Raw genomic sequence first — 21,035 nt, forward strand, 5'->3', positions numbered from 1 at the left:
TTTCATACAATCGCCAATACCTGTGCCATAGAGAGCGGATGTCGTTACTATGTTACTGTGTCGTTACTACGTTACTGTGTATGTGTGTGTGTACGTATGTATGTGTGTATGTGTGTATGTGTGTACGTATGTGTGTGTGTGTGTGTGTGTATGTGTGTGTGTGTGTGTGTGTGTGTGTGTGTGTGTGTATGTTTGTGTGTGTGTSTGTATGTGTRTGTGTGTGTGTAATGTATTTAATAGCTATTAATTTATTTTTCTCATTGATATTGTTTGTTTCCCATCAAATAAAAAATCACAGTGTTTTTTTAATATTAAATAATATATTTTTATTTATTTTTTATTTTCTAATAGAAAAATCCATTTTTTTGTGTGTAATTTGTTGACAATTTGTTGTAAATACTTTTTAAAAAATTTAAATTTTATTTTTCATAGTGTTAATGAACTTATAAGGGGGGGGGTGGAAATAATATTTAAGCAAAATAATATATTGTAGTTTTTATATAGTATATTTATTTATTTATATTATATATATTTAGATATATAAATACATCAATTGTTTTATTACAGTTTTTTTGCAAACTTTATATAATTTAGTAACTAATAGATTATTGTAAAGGGATTACAAATTTTATTCCTAATAATATTTTAACTATTTATTTATTATTTATAAATAAATTAGTTTTTTTAWAAAATAATTATCGAAAATAGCATTATGTTTATACTATTATATATATATATATATATATATATATATTTACYTATATTATGAATGTCGTTATTTTATTTATTTAATTATAATTAAAAATTTATGAATAAATTATTATTATAACAATTATAAATTTTTACAAAATTAAAATTAAATTTTTAAGTTTGTAAAATTCATATAAATGTAAAGATACTTGTTAAACTAATAATAGTAATAATATTATTAGTAATAATATTATTAGTAATAATATTATTAGTAATAATATTATTAGTAATAATATTAGTAACAATATTAGTAACAATATTAGTAATAATATTAGTAATAATATTAGTAATAATAATAGTAATAATTAATTAATTAATTAGTAATAAAACTAATTAATAAAACATAATTTCTTGATTATGTCTAACAGTAATAAGTCTTTGGTTAGGACTACTCAAACGTATGGGTAAAACGGTGTTTAACCCCCCCATCGCCACATAAATTGTTTGGGGCATCAATTTGCCGATAGTCTGTCCAATACCGACACCCTATAGGTCAGTGTACAYCTGTTGACCTCCCTTTCCARTTGAGATCGTTCTAATCGCTCGGTTAGCAAATGTCTGTTAATAATATGTCGTCTAATTGTCGCTTTGGTAGCTGTCTTGACAATAGTCGGGACCGACCCGTTATTACCGACATTGGTGTTGGCCAGGGATTCGTGACAWCGGCGACACTCATACGGATAGTATTTGATATGCGGGTTAATATGGTTGACATTGTTGCCCGAAAAGTACTGATCAATGTCTAGTATATCGAAATCATAGGTCGGGTCCGATGATGATGACGGGTTCGGGTCGGGATTGTTAGTGTTRTTRTTGTTGTCAAGGCTYGGGTCCGGTTCGGGTGCAATGATAATATCATATACCTGTTAATTATATACTATTAAATTAATAAAAAGTTTATCAATAAATATATATATATATATATATATAAATTAATTAACTGTATTATTATTATTAAAACTTAATAATGTGTTTGTTTTAAACTATGATTACTGTTAATAGTCTAATTAAAAAATAAAATAAAATTGTACATGATAAAATAACAAAATAACAATAATACTATAATAATAATTTTTTTATAAAAATAATAATACAGTAATTATTTATAATAATAAAAATAATAATTCAATAATTATTTATAATAATAATAATACAGTAATTTTTTAGACTAATACTACTACTAATAATAATTAAGTATTTTTTATAATAATAAAAATAATAATACAATAATTATTTATAATAATAATAACAATAATAATACAGTAATTTTTTAGATTAATACTACTACTAATAATAATCYAATATTTTTATAATAATAATAATAATACAATACATACGGCTATAATACGATCACAGGCTGGACATCCACGGTATAGACTTTTAGCCGAATCGGGTAACGACTTATTATTGCTGCCGGTCATAGACTCCCTGAGCCGGTCCTGATAGTTCAGGTGCTCGGTTAGAAATTTCTCGACWGCACCCGTATCTGMCTGACACCGGCGATGATTGAAATGCCTGTCCCTTAGGTGTTCCCTCAGTCCCGTACGGGTACTAAATGTTAGAAAACATTGATTGTCTCGGGTATACATAGGTTGACAGTCCTCGGTAATGGTCGGCGGCACCGGGTAGTCATTATTATTATTATTATCATCATCATTGAATATACAAAAATAGCTAGGTAAGTTAGCCATATATATATATATTGATAATTTTCAAGTTATTCAAAAATTCAAGCTAGCTAAATATATATATATATACCTATTTGAAAATAAAATATGATTTTTATAATAATTATTTTTCTTAAAAATTAAATTAAAATAAATTATATTACCGGATATTATGATATTATTATGATGTAACAAATTAATAATAATAATAATAATAATAATAATAATAATGGCAGTGTAAATAYATATATATATATATATATATATGTTTTATTTACAGGTATACWTATATTAACTATAATTATAATAWGTGATAATAATAAMCATAGTTTATGTAATTTATTTCATAATGTAAATGAAATARTTTTATTTAGTTATTAYTATTATTATCAAAATATAATTACTACCATCTATGATTTTAAAAAGTTTTAAAAAAATGTAAAATTTAAGTCTAAATAATTATAAAGTTTTAATTTATATTTGATATACAGTATATATGTGTATTTAAATAAATGATTTTATTATTTTTTTTTTCAAAATATATTTTGTTACAAAYTTKWATTWTATAAATATATTTTAGAAAACAATTTTTGTTTTTAAATTTTATAAAAAATTTGTATTAAWAAACAATTTAATTGTATAATTGTAAACTGCTATTTAGCAAATTGCAAATCAATATATATGTATATAATTTTGATATAAARTAAATTTTAAATATATATGTAAATTATTATTTAGTTATATATAATACTATATATATATATATTTAAAAAATTATAATAAATTTTGTTGTTGTACTATATCTTTATGTTAACATAATTATACTGTATTTATTAGTTTAATATTATAATAATTATTATTTTTTATGACTTTTACTTATTATTATTATACAGTATTATATAYCTGTAATTGAATTTAAAATAATAATAATAATAATAATAGCAATTAGTATTTTACTGAAAAAAAACAATAAATAATTATTGTTTTTGTTTCTAAATGGACAGACTATCCAATAGGGATAGTCTACAGTCTACAGTCAACCTGTCGACCTCCAGTTCCAACATTTGTTTGTCCAGTGCCTCCCGTAGCAAATGTTGGCTAATTATATGGCGTCTAATTATATTTTTGGTGGCTGTCCTGACAATAGTAGATCCGTTATTGTTGTTGGTATTGGTGTTGGTGTTGGTGTTGGCCAGGGATTCGTGACAACGGCGGCACTCATACGGATAGTATTTGATATGCGGATTAATATGGTTGACATTGTTGCCGGAAAAGTGGTCATTAATATCGCGTATATCGAAATCGTTGGCCGGGTTCGGGTTGTCCCCATCGATGCTAATATCAAATACCTAGATCAATTATATTAAATAAATAAATTAATAAGAAATAATAATAATTAATAATAATAACATAATAAGTACTAATAATAATAACATAATAAGTAATAATAATAACATAATAAGTAATAATAATRACATAATAAGTAATAATAATAACATAATGTAAATCTATTTTTTTTAAATAATTTTCTAAATAAAATATTTAGTAATTAAATTAAATTAATTAATTATTTTTATATATATATATATATATAAATACAATAAAATAATTATTATTTAGTAATACTTATATAATACGGGGGGCGTAAATCATTTATATATTTAAATATTATGTTTTTAATTACATATTATATTAATATAAATATATTATTAAAATCAAATATTATTTTATTTAATAAAATTATAATAAAATAATTATATGATAATCAAMTAAATTAAAACATACGGCAATAATACGATCGCAAGCTGGACAACCCCKGTATAGACTTCTAGCCGAATCGGGCAATGACCTAATCGGTTGGGACATTGCCTCCCGGAGCCGATCCTGATAGTCTAGATGGCCGGCCAAAAATTTATCCACAGWTTCGTAGTAGTAGTCGGGGGTAATACAGTTGTTAAAATGTTTGTCCACTAAGTGATCCCTGAGCTCGGATCGGGTCGAAATGTTAGAAATAATTGGTTATYCCAGGTATGTCTRGGYAWACAGTCGGCACTGGTAGCTGATTGTATAGGGTTGTCGTCGACAAACACACAAAAATATGGTGTTTCCGGTATACTAGACATAGTTGTGTTGGGTGTGTATGAGTGGGTGTGTGTGTGTGCCTAGATAATTTATCTAAATATTTTTTTTAAAAATATATAAAAATATAAAATAATTGTTAATTACAAATATAATTAAATAAAATTAAATATAACAATAAATTGAATGTTACATACAATTATAAGTGTTAACAATTTATTAACAAATTTGTCACAAAAAAAACTTAACAATTATTATAAGTATTTAAATATAAATTATTTATTTTTACAATATTTTTAAAATATATTTATTTAAGTAAATTTTATTTTTAACAAAGTTTGATCAATTAATAATATGTAATAAAAATGTAATGTTACAGTTTTTTTTTATTTATACTATTATTTAAACTGATTATTACATATTATTATTAAATATTTAATTAATAATAATGTAATGCCATTTAGTAGTGTAATGCAAATATTAAATACTGTAATAAATAAATAATGTAAAAAATAATATTATAAACTATTGATAATATAATATGTATTTCCATCTATGAGTAGCACAATGTAAAACAATTTAAAACTTTTTTAGTTTAGTAATAAAAATACATTGTAATATATTATAACAAAAATATATTTTAAATTGATTATATAATTTAAACAGAAAAAAATCATAATAATAAAATTAGTTACAATATATATATATATATATATTTATACTATTTATTTTATTTTTAAAAATTAAAATAGAAACTTATTTTTAAAAAATAGTAGTCATTATCTATAATATACTGATTATTATTTAATACATTTTTTTAAACTAATAATAATGTAAAACAATATTAATGTTTGAAAACAAATAATATATACTATATATCCATATATGGATAAAAAATCTAATAATAAACTTTTAAATTAAACTATAGTTTATATAAGTGTTATAATTTATAAATTTTGATATATAAAATATATATATATTTAATTAAGATTTTTAACAAATATTGATTTAGTTTTTTTTATTAGTAGAAAATAATTTTTTAAAATAATATTTTTTTTAATCAAATCAAATTTAAACATAAATTTATGATTATATTATATAACTTTATATAATTTTCTATAAATATTTTATTGTTAAAAAATTAAAAAAAGTTAACCTGGTAATAATTAAATATAGTATTATCACTAATAATATAGTAGTATTAAACATATCATTTAGATATTTCTAGCTATTAGTCTATCCAATAGGGATACCCGAAAAYTATACGTTCCCAACTCGACCTCMCTGTCCAATTGATCTCTGTTTAGTCTATCTATTAGCAAATGTTTGTTAATAATATGYCGYCTRATTATGGCTTTGGTAGCCGATTTGACAGTAGTAGTAGTCACCAACACATCCCGGTTCCCGTTGTTGTTGTTTGTTGGCCTGAATTGATTCATAGCAYCGSCGACACTCGTATGGATAGTATTTGATATGTGTGCCAATATGGTTGACAGTATTACCCGAAAAACACTTATCAATGTCAAGGATATCGATTGAATTGTAGGCCCGTTGGGATGGGTTGGGATCGGGTTTGATATCATATACCTATTAAAGTATTATTATTATTATAGCATATTATTAGACAATAAAATTATTAACAGTTTTTTTGTTTTAAATTTAATCAAAAAATTAAAACTTTTTTTTCAATACATACGGCAATAATACGATCACACGCTGGACAACCCCTGTATAGACTTTTACCGTTAGTATCGGGCAATAACCGGATGGAGGAGGACATGGCTACGACTAGCCTGTCCTGATAGTCCAGATGGTCGGTCACAAACCTATCGACGGCACCGTAATCGGCCACATTATTACGTCCATTATTATTACTATTGAAATGCTGGTCAAACAGATGCTGGCGTAGGCCATCGCGGGTACGAAATGTTAGGAAACATTGGTTAGTCTGTGTATATCTGGGCATACAGTCAGTGGTTGATGTTGTTGTTGGGAACGGTAGTATCGATGGTTGRTCGACAAACACACAAAAATAGGGTGTTTCCGGTATACTGGACATAGTTTTGTCTGTGAAAATATCTAAATATAATAATAATTWATAATTAATWATTATTTTTTAATATTTTTTTAAAAAAAATATGAACACATTATTAGACACACAAATAAAATTATCAAAATAGAAAATTTAGCATGCTAAATATTTATTTATTTTACAATACTAAATAAAATTTTATTTTAAAAAAAAATGTTACCTAGATAAATAAAATGTTTCAAAAAATTGAGTTTTAATAAAATAATTAAAATATATACAGTACTATCAATTATTTGTAAAAAAATAATTATATTTTATAAATTATTTATTATATTTATTTATAATAAATGTTAATGTAATGCATTTTGTAATACAGTACTAATGTTGCACTAAATAGTTGTAATAAATATTAATTACAGTATTATATAATATATTTTGATATTAATAACTCCATCTTTCAATGAAAATATTATTTTATAACAAATAAAAAAGTAAATAATATTATTAAATATAATTTTTAATAGCATTAATAGCATTTTATTTATTGATATATTCAATAATATTAAAAACAATTAATTGTTATCAAGTTTGAAGTTTATTTTAATCTACAAATAAATTATTATAATTAATAATTCAAGTGCACATTATATTTTTTTTAGATAAATAGATTTTTTTTTAAATTAAATATTATTATAATAATAATACTTAATTTTACTTACAATTGATAAAAATGAAATAATGAATAATTAAATTATTTTATAAATGATTTAGTTTATAACTATATTGTATTAAAATAAAAATAAAATTATCTCTATTTATCAGAAAAAAATAATAATATAATATAAATCAAATATTTATTTGATTTATATTATATCAAATATTGTTTTAAAATTATGTAGTTTATCTTGATAAATTAATTCATCTAGATTATTTACCAACTTAACAATTTGTAAATATAATATAAGCAAATAATTAGTATTTTAATTATTATTTTCAATATAATAGTTGGCGACAGTTTCTATAACTATACAAAAAAAACATAAAAATTAATAAAAATTAATTAATTATTAATAAATAAAAAAATAAATATTTACATTTACTAAATATACCCAGTCATCTCTAGTCTAACCGTATCTATTGCTACCCCACACCCACCCCATAGTAGGATAAACCCAACATAGGGTGACACTTGTTTCAATCAAATTGTTTATTGTTGTTGTTATTACTGATAAAAATAAATAATTAAAATATTTAATAAGTTTTATAACTTTATAGGTATTCAATTAATAATTAGTAATTAATTGTCATTAATATTATTAAATGTATACTTAAAAAAATAGTTGTCATTAATTTTTTTTTTGATATCATATATTTATATTAAATAAATAATTAATAATTATTATTTATATTACTTATCTAATTTGTTTGTAATTAAAATTAAATATCTAGTTTAATTAATAATAATAATAATAATAATAAACAATTTAGATAAATATCTATTGAATTTTTTAAAAAAAATTTAGTAAAACATTATTTTTATACACATAATAATTAATTAATTTACATCAAAAAAAAAATTTAATTAAATATTTTTGTAAACAGATCAGCCATTTTATTAGCTTATAAAACAAAAATAAAAATATATATATATATATATATAATTTATAAAAATTTAATTTAAAAGTTAGCATGTTAAAATATTATTTGTTTTGCCTAACATTTATCACTGTTTTTGGTAATAATCTTAATTAATTAATTAATTAATTATAGTTGTTTTACTATTATTTGTTTATTGCAAAAAAAATTAAATTACAAAAAATACAATTTATACAATATATATATATTTATTACATTAATTTAACAAAAAAATTAATTAATTAATTATTTTATTTATTTATTTAAAGTGTTTATCAGTGCTTACTATCCAAATGCGGACTCATTTGATACGGACTATAATGATGACAGAGTCGGCGGCAGATATCCATCGATTGGCCAAAGATCGGGTGGTAGTAGTGATGGCGGACGCAGAAAACTGCCAAACGGTTGGGCCGGCACACCGGTAGGGGGTAGAAGTTTGATTGGCGGTGGCGGTGGTTATGGTGGTGGTAGACAGTATGGCCGCCATCATCATCGTCAAAGTGGAGGACACATGAGGAGGTCAGGCGGTAGTGGCGGTCATGGATACGGCAGTAGTCGTCGAAGATATAATGATGGCTACAATGACTACTACAACGATGACGACGACGCCGGTATCAGTAGTTATTCATCGCTGGGCGACAGTAGTGGTGGTAGTAGTGGTGGTCGTCCCTATAAACAGGCCCGTATGTCCGGTCCGGACCTATATCACGATGAACAGGGACCACACTACGATAATGACAATCCACGTTTGGCTAAACCAGTTATCAGTTATTATCCTAGATATGATGGCAATCAGATAACTGATAAACAGTATAAAAAACTATTGAACAAATATAAGCAACAATCAAAAGCTAACGGTGCTGCTGGTAGTGCTGCTGCTGCTGATCCACATCATAAAGCACATGGAGTTGCTGTCGATATTGGTATCAGTAGTTATTCGGGTCTAAACTCTATGGATAGTACCGACAGCAGCGGCAGCGGCGGTGGCGGCGGTGGTGGCCATCAACAACAAAGCGGGCAACGGCGGCCATACAAGATGTTAGTAATGACAGGTCCGGACCTAAGTCAGGACGAACATGGCCTACATTATGGCAAATCAATGGCTAAGCCGGTGATTGGCTATCATGATGGCCAGGGGAATAGGGTTAGCAAACAGGAATACGAACTACTGGTCAGTAGGTATAATAGTGGTAGTAGTACTGGTGGTGTGGGTGTTGGTGGTGGTGGTGGTGGTGGTGGTGGTGGTATCGGTGGTATAGGCAATGATGATGAACAAGGAGTCGCTACCGGCCGGCCCTACAAAGAAATAGTAATGTTAGGACCGCCTGTCTGGCGGGACGAACAAGGGGTACACTATGACAATATGGCCAGTGAGCCAGTTATTAGCTACTATGATGAACAAGGAAACAGTATTAATAAGGAACAGTACGATAGACTGATCAGAAAATACCCGGGCGCTGATACCGATGATACTATCAATTTTAATGGCGGCCGCGGCCGCAGTCAACCGTATAAAAAAGTGATACTAACCGGTTCGGGTGTCTATCACGATGAACGTGGACCGCATTATGATGACCACAATAGTCATCCTCCTCAGCAACCAGTGATTGAATATTATGATGGAAAGGGAAACAGGATTACCAAACGTGAATACGATTGGCTAAAACATAAACAGTAGTAATTTATAAGAAAATAGGTTGGTTGCATAGGTAGGTGCTGATGATGATGATGATGATGATGATGGTGGTGCTGATTGTGGGTGGGTTAGGTTTTTTTTAATTTACTACTACTACTACTACTACTACTACTACTACTACTACTAATACTACTACTACTACTACTACTACTACTACTACTACTACTACTACTACTACTACTACTACTACTACTACTACTACTACTACTACTACTACTACTACTACTACTACTACTACTACTACTACTACTACTACTACTACTACTACTACTACTACTACTACTACTACTACTACTACTACTACTACTACTACTACTACTACTACTAATAATAATAATAATAATAATAATAATTATTATTATTAAAAATAATAAAATAAAAACTATTATATTTGTTGCTGTTGTTGTAAAAATAGTTAACTTAAATCTGTAATAATTAAAACATTTTATTTATTTATTATTTTTGTTAATTAATAAATTGATATTTTTATTGCATAAATATACGGTATATACTGTTTATAACTATTTATATATTAGTATAATTAATGCAAACATTTGTAACATTAAATAGTTTTTATTAATATATTATATACTGGTATATGATTTAAATATATAATTATTTTATAATTTTATATATTATTATATTTTTGTTTTTTTAGAATTTAAACAAAACTAAATGATTAGTAAATATTATTTATTAATTTTTCTAAAAAATTGTAATTGTAATAAATATATTTAATTAAATTATATTTTTAAATTAACACATTATTTTTAATTAACTATTATAACATTGTTTGATATAATAATAATTATTTTATTATTTTATTTTTGTTTAAATATAAAATTTTAACAGTTTATAAATTAAAACTTATAATAGTTATAGTTATATAACTATAATATAATATTTATAAAAGTTATAATAATAAAAATTGGTTGCATAGGTAGGCGCTGATGTGTAGGTGGGTTAGGTTTTTTAGTTTAATAATAATAATAATAATTAAAATAAAAACAATTATATTCGTTGTTGTTAACAGTTAATAAATTAATTAATTTATTATTTTATAGTTGAAAGTAAAAAAAAATAATTTTAAAAATCATAAAATTTTCAAACTCAAACATATTTCAGTACTTTTTCTATTAATTGAAACTTAATATTTAATTTATATACTAGTATATACAGTATATATATATATATATAACGACTCTTATATTTATAAAATAAAATTATTTTTTAGTTAACTATTGATTGACTGATAGAAACATACAGAGAAAGAAAAAAAATGTCTAAATTAAACATTTTTTGTTTAACTATTATAGCATTGTTTGGTAATAATAATAATTAATTATTTTTTTTAAAAACATAAATATTCTAAATAATTAATTTTAATTATAAAATTATTATTTATTTTTTTCAAACAAATTTATTTTTATTTATTTATTTTTTAAATTTTGTTGTTAATAGCAATTATTAATACAATAAATTGTCAATTATTGGATGATGAAAATGGTAGTCAAAAAATGATGGTAGTAGATGGTTATAGAAGAGCACATACGGGTAAATATAATAACCGATTGGGACCGACTGGACGGGACGGGACGGGATAATGAGATAGAGACTAAATAATAATATTAATAATAATAATAATAGTCTCTAGTTATTCTAGTATTTAATTCTAGTGTAAATTTAGTGTAATTAATAGTCTAATAATAATTATTATTATAATATTTTTTATAAATAATAACCGAATGGGAAACAGGATGGAGTAGTGAGATAGCGACTAAATAATAATAATTAATAATAATAATTAATAATAATAATTAATAATAATAATTAATAATACTAATTAATAATAATAATTAATAATAATAATTAATAATACTAATTAATAATAATAATTAATAATAATGACTGGGACGGGACGGGTTAGTGAGATAGATAACGATAATTATTAATTAAAAATGGATATATGAATTTTATTAATTAATTAATTTAATTAAAAACTAATTATAACTAATAAATATAATAATAATAGTTTATTAAATAATTAATATGTTCTAAATTATTAATTTTAAAAAAAATTATTAAAATATTTTATTGTTTTTTAGTTTTAAATAGATTTTATATTTTAAAAATATTTTGTTTGTTATAATTATTTAATTTATTGAATATTATTAAAATAAAATATAAATACGGATAACAAATTTATTTGTAAAGTTATCAAGTTTATTTTGCTAATAATAATAATAATAATATAATTGATTTATAATAGTAACAAATATTAAAAAGTATTATTAAGATTATTATTATTATTATTAAGTATTATTTTAAAAAATTTAATTATAATATTATTAGTATTATATTAGTAGTAATTGTCTCCGCATTAAAGCTATACTATAGTAATGGCTGATAGTATAGCAACAGTTATAACCTTATCATTTGATAAGCTATTATACTATGATTAGGGGTTAGGGATGGGTGAGTGGATGGGACAGGTATTATCAAACATTACAATGTTTTAACTACTCCTACAAATAAAATAATTTTTTTTACAAAAAAAATGGTAATGACTTTCAGATTTCAGGAATGAGATTATAATTTATTATAATTAATAATTTTTATAAATTATATTTTTTAAAAAAAACTACGTGTATATACTGTATATGTTTATAAAACTAAATATTATATGTAAATTATTTTTATTAAACATTTGAAAAAAAAATTTATATAATAATAAATAACTTAATTATTTTGTTTAATTCAATTTTTTTCTAATACTAATATTGTTGAATACAAAATTAAATTTCAATTAAACATAAATAATGATATATTTTTTTTGAATTACATTATTAGGTTAAATTTTATTTTGTTATTAATTAAATAATATTTTAATTATATTCAAAAAAAATGTTTTGTTTAGCAAATATTATTATTATACTACTCTAGTAATGTATTTTAATTAATTATTTTATAGTTAAAAAAATTATTTTAAAAATCATAAAATTAAATAATGAAACATTTTTTTTTAGTAATTTTTGTATTAATTGAAACTTAATATTTAATTTATATATATATATATATATTACGACTCTTATAGACTAAAAAAAATAAATGTAATTTTTTTTTTGTAAAAAATTATATTAAATTATATTTTTTTAGTTAACTATTTATTGACTGATTGAAACATATAGAGAGAAACAACAACAACAACAACAACAACAACAAAATGTCTAAATTAAACATTTTTTGTTTAACTATATATATATATATATATATATATAATGGGATAGTTTAATAATAATAATAATAATAATAATATATAAAATAWATGTAATTTTTTTTTGTAAAAAATTATATTAAATTATATTTTTTTAGTTAACTATTTATTGACTGATTGAAACATATAGAGAGAAACAACAACAACAACAACAACAACAACAAAATGTCTAAATTAAACATTTTTTGTTTAACTATTATAGGATTGTTTGGTATAATTTGTGGGATTATTAATTTAATTATTAAATTAAATTAATGGGATAGTTTAATAATAATAATAATAATAATAATATATAAAATAAATGTAATTTTTTTTTTTGTAAAAAATTATATTAAATTATATTTTTTTAGTTAACTATTTATTGACTGATTGAAACATATAGAGAGAAACAACAACAACAACAACAACAACAACAACAAAATGTCTAAATTAAACATTTTTTGTTTAACTATTATAGGATTGTTTGGTATAATAATAATAATAATTAATTAATTATTATTTTATTTTTGTTTATATATAAAATTCTAATTAATTCTAATTATTTATTTGTTTTTCTCAAACAAATTTATTTATTTTTTTACTTTTTTTATAGCTATTATTCATACAATCAATGGTCAATCATTGGACAATAATAATAATGATGATGAAAATAATAATAATAATAATAATAATAATAACGATATTAACGATTTGGATATAGTTTTGGGCAAAAATTTTAAAACTATATACAAAATATTGTCGGAAATGCTTGAATCAACTAATAATAATTGGCAACAAATAAAAYTTAAAAACAAAATGGCGGCCACAAAAAAACAGGACAAACTTTTTTTTGATATGACGGGTTTTAATAACCGATTCGGGACGGGACGGGACAGGAGTGAGATAAAGACTCGATAATTAATTATCAAATGGATATGAATATTTWATTTAATTAATTAATTAATTTAAAACTAAATAATAATTATAAATAATAGTTTATTATAATTATCATATTAATATATGTTCTAAATTATTTTTTAAAAATTATTTAAATATTTTATTTTAAAAATATTTATTTATTWATTTTTTTACATAGATTATATATTTTTAAAAATGTTTTGTTTTGGTAATTAGTTAGTTATTTTAATCTAAGTTTATTAAAATTATAATTTATTTTATTATATTATTTTGTATTGTATTGTTTTGTTATTTTCTTGTTATTGAATGAAAATATGGTTCAATTAAACACATTTTTATATTTGTTAAAAAATATTAATGTTTTTTTTATAATAAATTTTATACTTATTAATTGACTTATCTATGGGTAAAAAAAAGTACCAGGGTTATGATTTAATATCAATTGATATGAATTGATATTACTTACAAAACTAATAACTTATATACAATATAATAGTTATTAAATAATTATTAAATAAAAATATTGTTTTATAGATTTATAGTTAATAAGCAATATATATTTATTTATTTAAATAATTTACATAGTTTACTTTTTAATCATTTATAAAATTATTTATTTTTAAAAAAATGTTATTTAGATTTAATTTATTAAATTATTTTTGTTATTACCAAAAATATTTTAGATTATTATATTTGAATTAATAAAAAATTGAAATTATAGATAATAACAATAATTTATAATAGATTTAATATAATTTATTTTATTTAAATGTTATAAATTATGTCAATAGATAGCTATATTATATCACATAACTAATTGTAAATAGTATTATATTGTTTTAATAATATTCAAAATACTGTATATTACTTATAATTATTATATATTTTAAATTGAAAATTTAAGAAACTTAAGTTTATTTTTTAAATAATAGTCTAATATATTTTTTAAAAATAATAAAGTACGCATGTATGTTAATATAAAAACTAAACTAAATATTATATATGTTATTAATTTATGAAAACTTATTTTTTAAATTTATAATTAATATAATAATAACTTTTATTTAATTCAATTTTTTTAAAAAAAGTTTTCTTTACTAAAACTATTTAATACAAAAAACAATGTTTAAATTACACAAATATAATAATATTTTTATTACATTGTTAGGTAAACTTTTTTGTTGTTGTTAATTAAAATATTATATTATTTAAATATATATATATATATTGTTAATTTTTTTGAATAATTATATTATTATTTCCTCTATATATATATATATATATATATAGTAATTACAATATTAATCAATGGGATTAGCAATGCTTTTCATCCTATAWACGGCAAGTTGAATGATTATAGCGGCATAATTGGCGGCAATGCTAACATTGCTGGTATTGGTGGCATTGCTGCTTTTAAACATGGCAACAACAATCACAATGATGATAATGCTGATAATAATGATAATAATGATAATGCTAATAATCATGATAAAGCTGTTAATGATAATGCTGATAATGAGCAGTAATAGGGGGGGGGCCATCATAAAAATGTTTATTTAAAAAAACAGTTAAAAACTAATAAAAATTATTTATTTATTAACTATTTAATATATGGTATACATATATACATAATATATCTATATGGTATATATACATAATATATTTATATAGTATATATATATACATAATATATCTATATGGTATATATACATAATATATTTATATAGTATATTTATAGTATAGTATATTTTTCAATAATAAAATGTTTCAATAATATATATGTTTTAATTTTTTTGGTTATATTTTTATTAGATTTTTGTTATATATATTTTTTTGAATGTTATAAATATTTTTAGTTTAATATTAATAGCATCATAAATATTTATTTATTGTACAATACAATTAAATAAAACTAATAATAAATATATTTTATAGTTAATTTTGACTATTATTTCTAGTAATGCTTGTATTTTTTTAGRAAATATTAAATATCTATTTTTTTAAAAAAACATTTGTTTTTTATATACAGGTATATGTAATTTATTTTATATGAATTTAATATTTAATTAAATAATTTTTAAAAAATGAAAGTTAATTTATTAATTAATTAAATAAAAAAAATGAAAGTTAATTAATTAATTAATTAACTAATTAATAAAATGAAATCTATTTAATTAAATAATCAAAAAATGAAAGCCATATAATTAAAAATTTTTGTTTTTCAATAATATTTAAAATGTAATTKAATTTTAAATATTTTTATATATAGTTAGCCACTAAAACAACAATATATAAAATATGTCTAAATTTAACACAAATTTTCAAAACAATATTTCATTTATAATACAATATATAAATATCTAAATTTAATTAATTGTTATTTTTTTTGCAAAAATGGCAGTACTTTAATAATTATAATTAACTTTTGATTTAAAAATTTTTTTTTAATATAAAAACATATTTTTAAAAAATTCAATGAAATTAATATCATTTAACTTATGACGACTTGAAAGTCAAGAGATGAGCAAATAGAAAATTTCTAATAAATTTCCTATTGAGAAAGTTTCTAGAAAATTTCTATTGAAATTTCTATTTTTTGTGTTATACAATGGGATCCCTATATCTATAGCCATTATAATACTGTATTAATGAGATATATTAATAATAATATACATATAATATTTTACTACATTTACAACACTACTATACAAAATGGGATACATATATATATATATATATATATATATATATATCGTATATAAAATAATTATAATAATAATTAATTTTTGTAAAATATTATTCATTTTAATTTATTATATATATATAATATATCATAGTTTAATATAATTTAATTATTTATTTATTTATTTTTTTACTTTAATTAATACTTAAAATACTACTAATAATAATATTTTAGTTATTAATTGTAAAAACAATAAATTGTTACAAATATTATAACAATTATATCGAGAAAACAAAATTCACAAAAAATTTCTYTATTAAGAAACTTTCTAGAAATTTCTCTATTATTTTTTAATAAATTTCTCATTTTTTTCTGCCAACACTACTTGAGTCGTCCATTAGATCTATAGTTTTTTAGTAGTATTTTAATCAAAAAAAAAACTTATATTAAATCTAAGTTTTAATATTATATCAATCATTTAACTTATTATTTTTTTTATAGTTAATAGTATAGTTTGTATAGTTAATTGATTGTTATATATATATAGAGTTAGACTAATTGAACAACAATTAATTTACTATTAAATACAATAAATTAATAGACATTAACAACAATAATAACAACAATTATGTCTAAATTTATAATATTTAGTATTATAACTATTCTAACATTGTTTGGTATTTAAAAAACTTTTTAAATATTTATTTTTTATAATTAGTATTATTCTAATTCTCTATCTTCTCTATTAATAATAATATTTCTAATTATTATTAATTAATKTTTTGTTTGTTTATTAGTTATCAACGGTGAAAGTCTGGATGGATCTGGAAATTTGAATAATAATAATAATAATAATTATAATAATAATAATATCGTTAGTTTTAATAATAACGCTAATCCTATTCCTAATAATATCGGTAATCCTAATCCTAATAATAACGTTAATAATAACAATTACGATGAATCCGATGATAATATTAGAGACTTGGAGGTAGAGTTGGCCAACAAATTCAAAAGAGTAGTCAAACTGTTGTCGGAAATCCTTAAACTTAATGGACAACAACAACAACAACAACAAAATGGCGTCAATAAAGATAAAAAACTAAAATTAGCTCTAGTAAGTGGTCTACTTGGTGGTGGTGGCGGTGGTGGAGGTCTACTTAGTGGTGTACTTGGTGGTGGTGGTGGAGGTGGCAAAGGCGGTAGTAAACTACCGGTTGTCGGCGGTGTAGTCGATACACTGGTCGACAATGTTGTCGTACCGGTTGGCAATGTACTGAACGGTGTCGCCAGAACTCTGGGCAATTCAGATGCTGGTAAACCAGCTCAAGTCAACGGTAGTTATCCACCTAATGCTTACGGTTATCCTCCTTATGCTGGCGGTTATCCACCCAATGCTGCTGGTTATCCACCTAATGCTGGTGGCTATGGTTATCCTCCATATGGTGCCGGTTATCCACCCAATGTTGGCGGTTATCCACCTAATGCTGGTGCCGGTGGTTATCCTCCATATGGTGGCGGTTATCCACCCAATGCTGGCGGTTATCCACCAAATGCTGGTGCCGGTGGTTATCCTGGTCCTTATAATACAGGCTAATAATAATATAAATAATAAATCCAAAATTAAATAGCTTATGATGAATATTGATGTAAAAACTAATGTTAATTAATGATAATAAAAATTAATTAATAAATTTACTTTTATTATATTTAAGCATCATAAAAAATTAATTATTTATTTATTTATAAATAAATTATATCTATAATAAAATATGCTTTTTAATGTAGTGTACGGGGACAAATACAGTACAATATCATTAATTTAAAAAAGTTTTTTTTATATTGTAATTGTTTTTTTTTTAGTTTTTATTTATTTTATTCAGAATTTTTGTTTATTCTAAAATTTTTTGTTAAAAATTAATATTATTTGAGAGAAAATATTTTGAGAGTAGGGAATAATTTTTATATTTTAAGTGAGTTATTGGGGAAATTTATAGATGAATTTATAGAGGAATTTATAGATGAATTTATAGGGAATTTATAGGGAATTTATAGGGAATTTATAGGGAATTTATAGGGAATTTATGGGGAATTTATAAGGAATTTATAGGGAATTTATAGGGAATTTACTAATTTTTTTGGTAAAAATTGGTCGTTTAAAAATACAATAAAAAATTTCAAAAAATTTATAACCCTGATAAAAATATTTAAAGTATTTATATTGACAATTATTTCTAGTATATGATAAAATAATAGTTGTATTGTTTTAGAAAAAAAATAAATATTAAATATTTATAGATAAAAACATTTGCTTTTTTCTATATCTCTGATATTTAATTAAATAATATTTATTAAAAAATGAAAGCTTTTTAATTAATTTTTTTTTGTTTTTACACTAATATTTAAACTATTTATTTTATTTAAAATATTTTTATATAGACTTAGCCAATAAACATCAATAACTTTTTTTTTTAAATAAAAATATGTCTAAATTTAGTACATTTTTTCATAACAATATCATAAATATAATACAATATATAAATATCTAAATTTAATTATATTTTATTTATTTTTTTGCATAAAATGGCAGTACTTTAAGTAATTAATTAACTTTTGATATTAAAAAAAAGTATTTCTAAAAAAAATATTTCTAAAAAAAAAACATTTGAAATTAATAATAAAATTTTTTTATGACGACTTTAGACGTCCATTAGATTTATATTTTTAATCAAAAATAAATATATATTAAATTTAATACTATTTCTATCATTTAATTTTTATTTATGTGTATATTTAGTTATGTTATATACAGTTATATAACATATTTTATTTATTTTTTAAAAAATTATAGACAATAAAAAAATTATGTCTAAGTTTAGAATTTTTAGTTTTCTAACTATTGTTCTAACATTGTTTGGTATAAAAATATTTTTTAATTATTATTATTATTCTACTTATTATTAATTTATTTAATTATAAAATTTTATTTTTTAATTATTTTTTCTAAAAATTTAAATTTTACTTTTAGTTATTACAATCAATTGTAACGATTCAAGTCTAGATAATTCTAACTATCATAGAGTTTATTATAATAATAACAACAATTACGATGAATCCGATGATAATATTAGAGATTTGGAGGTAGAGTTGGCCAACAAATTCAAAAAAGTAGTCAAACTGTTGTCGGAAATCCTTAAACTTAATGGACAACAACAACAAAATGGCGGCAATAAAGATAAAAAACTTAAATTTGGTCTATTAAGTGGTCTACTTGGTGGCGGTGGTGGTGATAATGGTGGCCGACGCGGTAGTAGACTGCCGATTGTCGGCGGTGTAGTCGATACACTGGTCGACAATGTTGTCGTACCGGTTGGCAATATACTGAACGGTGTCGCCAGAACTCTGGGCAATTCAGATGCTGGTCGACCGGCTCAAGATTATCCATCTAATGCTTACGGTTATCCTCCTTACGGTGGCGGTTATCCACCTAATGGCGGCGCTGGTTACCCACCTAATGGTGGCGGTTATCCTCCTAATTATGGCGGTTATCCACCCAATGCTGGCGGTTATCCACCCAATGCTGGCGGTTATCCACCCAATGCTGGCGGTTATCCACCCAATGCTGGCGGTTATCCACCCAATGCTGGCGGTTATCCACCAAATGGCGGTTATCCACCCAATGCTGGCGGTTATCCACCCAATGCTGGCGGTTATCCACCCAATGCTGGCGGTTATCCACCCAATGCTGGCGGTTATCCTCCAAATTCTGGCGGTTATCCTCCTAGTGCTGGTGCTCCTGCAACTCCTGGTGCTCCTCCCAGACCTCCTGGTGCTCCTGCAACTCCAGGTGCTCCTGCAACTCCAGGTGCTCCTGCAACTCCTGGTGCTCCTCCCAGACCTTCTGGTGCTCCTGCATCTCCTGGTGCTCCTCCCAAACCTCCTGGTGCTCCTGCAACTCCTGGTGCTCCTCCCAAACCTCCTGGTGCTCCTGCAACTCCTGGCGCTCCTCCTAAACCTCCAGGTGCTCCTAGCAGTCCTGCTACTCCTGCCAAACCTCCTGGTGCTGGTGGCAAAGCTACCAAATGAGCCAATGATAGTACAAATAACTAAATTTTTAGACAAAATTGTATTTTATATAACATTTTGTAACACTAATAATAGCATTATTTGTATTTTAAGCATTAAAAAAACAAACAAATAATTTTAAATAAAAATCATTTATTTTAAATTTTAAAACAATTTAAGTAACAGTTAATAATAATAATAATAATAATTATTATTATTATTATTAATAAATTAATTTAGAATTTTATATATCG

General features: G+C 22.7%; 5 protein-coding genes across 5 annotated transcripts; 2 read left to right on the forward strand and 3 right to left on the reverse strand.

The window, feature by feature from the left end:
• Positions 1-1,178: 1,178 nt before the first annotated feature.
• LOC128952014 (uncharacterized) lies at positions 1,179-2,396 on the reverse strand. Its single transcript, XM_054297340.1, has 2 exons — positions 2,088-2,396; positions 1,179-1,613 (listed from the first exon to the last, which is right to left on the reverse strand). Exons 1-2 carry the CDS (start codon positions 2,337-2,339, stop codon positions 1,203-1,205), a joined length of 663 nt encoding a protein of 220 aa, XP_054153315.1. The 5' UTR covers positions 2,340-2,396; the 3' UTR covers positions 1,179-1,202.
• A 1,013-nt stretch (positions 2,397-3,409) lies between these two features.
• LOC128953397 (uncharacterized) lies at positions 3,410-4,429 on the reverse strand. The gene is made up of 2 exons (XM_054298885.1): positions 4,203-4,429; positions 3,410-3,766 (listed from the first exon to the last, which is right to left on the reverse strand). The coding sequence occupies exons 1-2, from the start codon at positions 4,281-4,283 to the stop codon at positions 3,410-3,412; spliced, it is 438 nt and encodes a 145-aa protein (XP_054154860.1). The 5' UTR covers positions 4,284-4,429.
• A 1,226-nt stretch (positions 4,430-5,655) lies between these two features.
• On the reverse strand, positions 5,656-6,789 carry LOC128952025 (uncharacterized). The gene is made up of 3 exons (XM_054297351.1): positions 6,749-6,789; positions 6,193-6,575; positions 5,656-6,083 (listed from the first exon to the last, which is right to left on the reverse strand). Exons 2-3 carry the CDS (start codon positions 6,553-6,555, stop codon positions 5,826-5,828), a joined length of 621 nt encoding a protein of 206 aa, XP_054153326.1. The 5' UTR covers positions 6,556-6,575; positions 6,749-6,789; the 3' UTR covers positions 5,656-5,825.
• A 1,419-nt stretch (positions 6,790-8,208) lies between these two features.
• LOC128951952 (loricrin-like) lies at positions 8,209-10,044 on the forward strand. The gene is made up of 2 exons (XM_054297263.1): positions 8,209-8,263; positions 8,433-10,044. The coding sequence occupies exons 1-2, from the start codon at positions 8,218-8,220 to the stop codon at positions 9,842-9,844; spliced, it is 1,458 nt and encodes a 485-aa protein (XP_054153238.1). The 5' UTR covers positions 8,209-8,217; the 3' UTR covers positions 9,845-10,044.
• Positions 10,045-17,154: 7,110 nt separating this feature from the next.
• LOC128953407 (uncharacterized) lies at positions 17,155-20,840 on the forward strand. Its single transcript, XM_054298895.1, has 4 exons — positions 17,155-17,393; positions 17,514-18,308; positions 19,568-19,633; positions 19,745-20,840. Exons 1-4 carry the CDS (start codon positions 17,345-17,347, stop codon positions 20,800-20,802), a joined length of 1,968 nt encoding a protein of 655 aa, XP_054154870.1. The 5' UTR covers positions 17,155-17,344; the 3' UTR covers positions 20,803-20,840.
• The last annotated feature ends 195 nt before the right edge of the window (positions 20,841-21,035 follow it).

Source organism: Oppia nitens, unplaced genomic scaffold (genome assembly GCF_028296485.1).
Source record: "Oppia nitens isolate AA-2021 unplaced genomic scaffold, nextdenovo-longstitch-racon4-pilon3 scaffold11_pilon_pilon_pilon, whole genome shotgun sequence".
Lineage (NCBI taxonomy): Eukaryota > Metazoa > Arthropoda > Arachnida > Sarcoptiformes > Oppiidae > Oppia > Oppia nitens.

Bases quoted from the DNA above. Each gene is read 5' to 3' on its own strand.
- LOC128951952 (XM_054297263.1), top strand. From the start codon at position 8,218: ATGTTAAAATATTATTTGTTTTGCCTAACATTTATCACTGTTTTTG. The intron at 8,264-8,432 runs GTAATAATCTTA...ATTTATTTAAAG, and splicing joins AACATTTATCACTGTTTTTG to TGTTTATCAGTGCTTACTAT.
- LOC128953407 (XM_054298895.1), top strand. From the start codon at position 17,345: ATGTCTAAATTTATAATATTTAGTATTATAACTATTCTAACATTGTTT. The intron at 17,394-17,513 runs GTATTTAAAAAA...TTTGTTTATTAG, and splicing joins AACTATTCTAACATTGTTTG to TTATCAACGGTGAAAGTCTG. The intron at 18,309-19,567 runs GCTAATAATAAT...AAAAAATTATAG, and splicing joins TCCTGGTCCTTATAATACAG to ACAATAAAAAAATTATGTCT.